General features: G+C 39.1%; 1 protein-coding gene across 1 annotated transcript; it reads left to right on the top strand.

Moving 5' to 3' along the window:
• Positions 1-394: 394 nt before the first annotated feature.
• LOC18051432 (berberine bridge enzyme-like 18) lies at positions 395-2,316 on the top strand. The gene has a single exon (XM_006448786.2). The coding sequence runs from the start codon at positions 395-397 to the stop codon at positions 2,144-2,146; it is 1,752 nt and encodes a 583-aa protein (XP_006448849.2). The 3' UTR covers positions 2,147-2,316.
• Positions 2,317-5,183: the final 2,867 nt, after the last annotated feature.

Raw genomic sequence — 5,183 nt, 5'->3', positions numbered from 1 at the left:
TAACATAATACTTAATCAGTTAAAAAAATAAAAAAACAAACATGGTGGAGAAAAAAAGGGGAGCTAAGAGAGATAATTAATGCAGACGAAAATGACGCGCAAGCACACAACACAACTGACAAGTATACAAACAACGATGTGAATATTTTTTTTTTTCTCTCTTGGATTTGACGCGCAAGCACACAACTGACACAAGTGTACAAACAATGGTATGCTTTGCTGTGACATTGGGAAATTGCTAATTAATTTCCATAGTAAACTTAGATGTGCTTGACTATCAATATCATTGACCTTTTCGTGTGTGTTGACTGTTGAACGAGGTAGTTTAAGCTTTTGGAGTGTACAATATAAAAGGGGGTCCCATTCACTCTTATGGACCAAAACATCAACAGAAATGAAGTCTTCTTGCACTTCTATGATCCTATTTGCTTTTATTCTTCTTTTATCGTATGATTGCTGGGTTACTTTTGCCAACATTCATGCAACTTCTTCAGTGCTTGATGATCATTACGATGATAATTTATTTCTTGATTGCCTTTCTATGCACTCTGATAACGCCTCCTCCATTTCCGAAGTGATTTACACAAAAAGCCATTCTTCTTATTCATCCGTCTTGAATTTTTCCATACAAAACTTCAGGTTCTCAACACCCAACACCCCCAAACCTCAAGTCATTGTCACGCCATCAGACGTATCCCAAGTTCAAGCAGCCATTAAATGTTCTCAAAAGCATGGCTTGGAGGTTAGGATTCGAAGTGGTGGCCATGACTTTGAGGGTCTATCTTTTGTTTCTGAGGTCCCGTTCGTCATCATTGATTTGCTAAATCTTAGTGAAATCAATGTTGATGCAGAGGAGCAAACAGCTTGGGTTCAAGCAGGCGCCACCCTTGGCCAACTTTATTACAGAATTGCTGAGAAAAGTAAAAATCTTGGCTTTCCAGGCGGACTTTGCCCTACTGTTGGGGCTGGTGGACATATTAGTGGTGGAGGATATGGGGTCATGTTGCGTAAATTTGGCCTTGCTGCCGATAACATCGTTGACGCACACTTGATTGACGCCAAAGGTAGATATCTTGATAGAAAATCAATGGGAGAAGATCTATTTTGGGCCATTCGAGGTGGTGGAGGAGCTAGCTTTGGCGTGATCGTCGCATGGAAAGTAAGGCTAGTCACAGTTCCATCAACTGTGACTCGATTCCTAGTAACAAGAAGCTTGGATCAAAATGCAACAGAGATTGTTCACAAATGGCAGTACGTTGCACATAAGTTTCATGAAGATTTATTTATCGAAGTCACTTTTTCCAGGGTGAATTCAATGATGGTGGCTATATTTTCATCGGTGTTTCTCGGTGGGGTTGATAGGCTCCTTCCAATGATGCAGGAGAGCTTCCCTGAGCTTGGTTTGACAAAAGAAGACTGCACAGAAATGAGCTGGATTGAATCAGTCCAGAATCTTGCTGGATTTGAAAAGGGACAATCCTTGGATTTGTTGCTTGATAGGAATTCTCAATCCAATGGGGTTGTCGTGAATGGTACAACAAAAGCTTTTTTTAAAGGGAAAGCGGACTATGTGAAGGAGCCAATCCCTGTAAATGCATTCGAAGGAATATATGATAAGTTTTATGAAGAAGAGGGACAAATAGCTTTCATGGTATTGGTTCCTTATGGTGGGAAAATGAGTGAGATTTCGGAGTCTGAAACTCCGTACCCACATAGAGCTGGCAACATATGCCAAATATTTTACGGAGTTTTTTGGGGAGAAGATGGAGCATCTCAAAGACATATTGATTGGTTAAGAAGATTATACAGTTACATGACACCCTATGTCTCAAAAAATCCTCGAGGAGCATATATCAATAACAGGGATCTTGACGTCGGAACAAATAACCAAGGATACACAAGCGTTGAACAAGCTAGCGTTTGGGGCAACAAATATTTCAAGAACAATTTCAAAAGGTTGGTTCATGTGAAGACTATGGTTGATCCTCATGATTTCTTTAGAAATGAACAAAGCATTCCACCTCTTATAGATAACTTACGCATTAGCTGTCCTGAGTCTACTTGCTCGCCATCTCCACCTTCTGAGACCACTCCACTCCTTACAGAAGATTCTAATGGATTCCCCAGCGGCTACAGTTTTCAATGAGCATTCAACTTCTTTTTTATGTCTTCTTCGTTTTTTCTCTGGGTCGACGTCTTTAGATCTTTTTTTTTTCTGTTAATTTTTTTTTCTAAAATGTGAGGCTAATTACGTCCCGTGAAATGGTGTATTATTTATTTCAATTGATTTCTTTTTAATAAAGTTATCTCTCACTATGCCGAGATTTTTTTTCTTTAAAAAAAAAAAAATTTCCACCTCTTACGTCTGGGAGGAAGAAAAAGAAAAATGAGATTCATCCCACACTAAGCACCTCATTTAGCACAAATCGATTCGTTTTGTGCTAACTATAAAACAAGTTACTGTTGCTTCAAAACACACACTCGCCTCACAACTCTCACGCAAACTCACAAAACGCATCGTGGGATTGCTCTATCCGCCGGTGCTCTCTCTCTCTCTCGTGCCGTGGGTCTCTCCACATCCGGCCTCTCACGCATCTCACTGCTCACTCCTTCGGCTTTCTTTCTCTCTCTCTCTCTCGTCGTGGGTCTCTCCACATTTGATCGTTGGCTCTCTCTCTCTCTCTCTGCCCCGTCAATAGCTGTACTTTCACTCTCTCGGCTTCACTTGTCGCCCGCCATAATCGATTCGTGGAGGTAATTGGTTTTATTAATGCCCAATTTTGGTTGTGCTAATTACGAATATGTGAAGATTCAATTGCGAAGTCAAATTGTGTTGATAATTGCTGTAAGAACTTGCTATTGGAAATTAGCAAAATGCTGTTCTGTTGTGAGTTATGAGCTGCTGAACCGTTGGGGGAAAACCAGGCAATGAAACAAGATTCAGGCGACAGCCCAGTTTCAGATTTGGAAATTGGTTTTGACGGACTTAAATGGGCATAATCATGAGATGTTGACGGTTCAATCCAAAGACTCTCACGATCAGCCATGCGAAGACATGGTGAGAGTGATACAGCCGGCAGTGGACCACCAAATCTCAATGCCGAGGCTTCCGCTTTCCGGTCATTTTAGGGCCATAAAAATGGGTATTTTAACAATTATCATGGCCGGTTTTTCATTCTCTTCTTGGCGGTTGGGTCTTTTGCGTTCGAACATCGGGCCAACAACTTCCTGCTTATATTCTTTTTTTTTAATGATTTTTTCAGCGAGAGCATAAGTGTAGCCGAGGTGGCTATCATTAGCCATGAAAGCGTCGGATGTAATGTTGTGACAATAATTTTTTTTTTTCATAATAGAAGTTAATAATGGTGAACATACTGCATTTTTGACCTTGTGAACAAACTGCAGCCCCCGCCGTCATTTAAGTAATCTGGAATTGGGGTTCTGGGGAATTATATCGGCAATTACATTTTGTGAACATACTGCATTTTTTAGAGTATTCAAATAAAGTATTTTAAAATCCGATCCAGAACTTATTTCTTATAATAATTAAAATTCCAATCACGTTACAAATTAACAAAATTTTAAATATTGAACAAAACTCCGTCTAATGTTTATTCATTTATTTCACTCGCCGAAAGCGAAGAGGAAGAACAAACGCAGAAACAGAAATCAAACAGAAACACAACCCAAGCGATTTTAAGACATGAGGCGTAATCTTCATTTCAAGGGCAAAATCGCCAGACAACTTATGTCAAACAAACTTTCCACGGCAAGTCTCTGTCTCCTCTGCGTTTGCGTTTTAGTAAGACGAGTGTGTGTAGTCTGCGCTTGCGTATGAGCAAGACGAGTGCGTGTATTTTGAAGCTATAGTAATTTCTTTTATAGTGGTGTGAGCATATCGGTGTTGGAAGAAAAATAGTGGTCTTTTTTTTTTTTGAAGTCAGTCACGATTCCTGAGCGTCTCCAAAGCACATAGTGATTGAAAAAAGCCTTATGAACTATAGGGTTGAGCATTGGGGTAATATCGAGTGATCTCAAGAATGAACGAACAAAAGGGTGTAAAGTTAACCTAATTCCCACTTTAAACATAGAAAGATATAAGGCTACAGAACCCTCGGGAGGTCACGCCATATTTTCGTTAGGGTTAGGTATTCTAAGCTCCACAAAGTCAGGAATGTGAAAGTATTTCCTCAATTTGTTGATTGCACAAAAATGGCCTTTGACTCTAATCATGCAGCTGAAAATCCCTCTATAGGAGCGTTTTGGTCGTCATCATCAACAATGTTGATTGTGGCAGTAGAGAAGAGAGGAATAGAAGAAGAATGGGGCGTAAGACTCATGATGATGCATTTAAATCACCGATATTTTTACCCAATCTATTAAGCTCAGTTTCAAATGGATCCATAGAGGATGTAAGTAAAACAAAGGAATTAAGGAATGAGTGAAATGAGAGAAGCGTACCTGGACAATATAAGAAAATAGAGACTTAGTGCTAGAAAGTAAAGGATAACAAAAGCCTAGGAATGGCATGTGTCTGAAGAGAGGGTTTTTAATTTTAAATTTTGAATTTGGATGAGGCCGTATATTGATGCCAAAAAACGACCTCAATAGTTGAATTTGTTTTCTTTAGGGGATAACAGCACGAATCCAAGCTCAAACGTCGGTTTGAACGCAATTTTATATACCTGCCAATCAGAAAATACAGTTAGAATACGTTGGTGGGGTTCCAACGTAGACCCTCCAATGTTTAAGTCAGAAATTATATATAAGAGAAAGGAAAATGAGAAGGAAGAATCGTGAAAAGTGAAAATCATGGAATTTTTCTGGTAGATGAGTTAAAATCTTGTAGGGAATGTTAATGCTTTTAGATATGTGACTTGTAGAATTTTTTATTGATTTTTCTAACCTCTACCTCTGTTGCCATTTTCAGCTTAAATAGGCTTCTGGTCATGGGTGGTTGCCTTTTTATTTCAAGCCCACTTTTTTCAATAGTTGCAAGTAGTTTTCAGTTGGAGGCGGTTTAAATAAATTGTGACACACAATTTTCCTAGAGATTAGGCCACGTTATTTTAACCAATAATCTTCCACGTCGAGCTAATTTTTGGGTTAGACAAATGAATTTTAATGTCAAATTACTTCACTTTTAGATTAGACTGGTGAGTTTCTCGGTCGCTCATGAAGGC

This window comes from Citrus clementina, unplaced genomic scaffold (assembly GCF_000493195.1).
Source record: "Citrus clementina cultivar Clemenules unplaced genomic scaffold, Citrus_clementina_v1.0 scaffold_2, whole genome shotgun sequence".
In the NCBI taxonomy this organism is placed as follows: Eukaryota; Viridiplantae; Streptophyta; class Magnoliopsida; order Sapindales; family Rutaceae; genus Citrus; species Citrus x clementina.
Note: the sequence above shows the minus strand (reverse complement) of the source record. Positions and strands in the feature narration are given on the sequence as shown.

What these genes read in the sequence shown, in the direction of transcription:
- LOC18051432 (XM_006448786.2), top strand. Translation starts at nt 395, where the DNA reads ATGAAGTCTTCTTGCACTTCTATGATCCTATTTGCTTTTATTCTTCTT.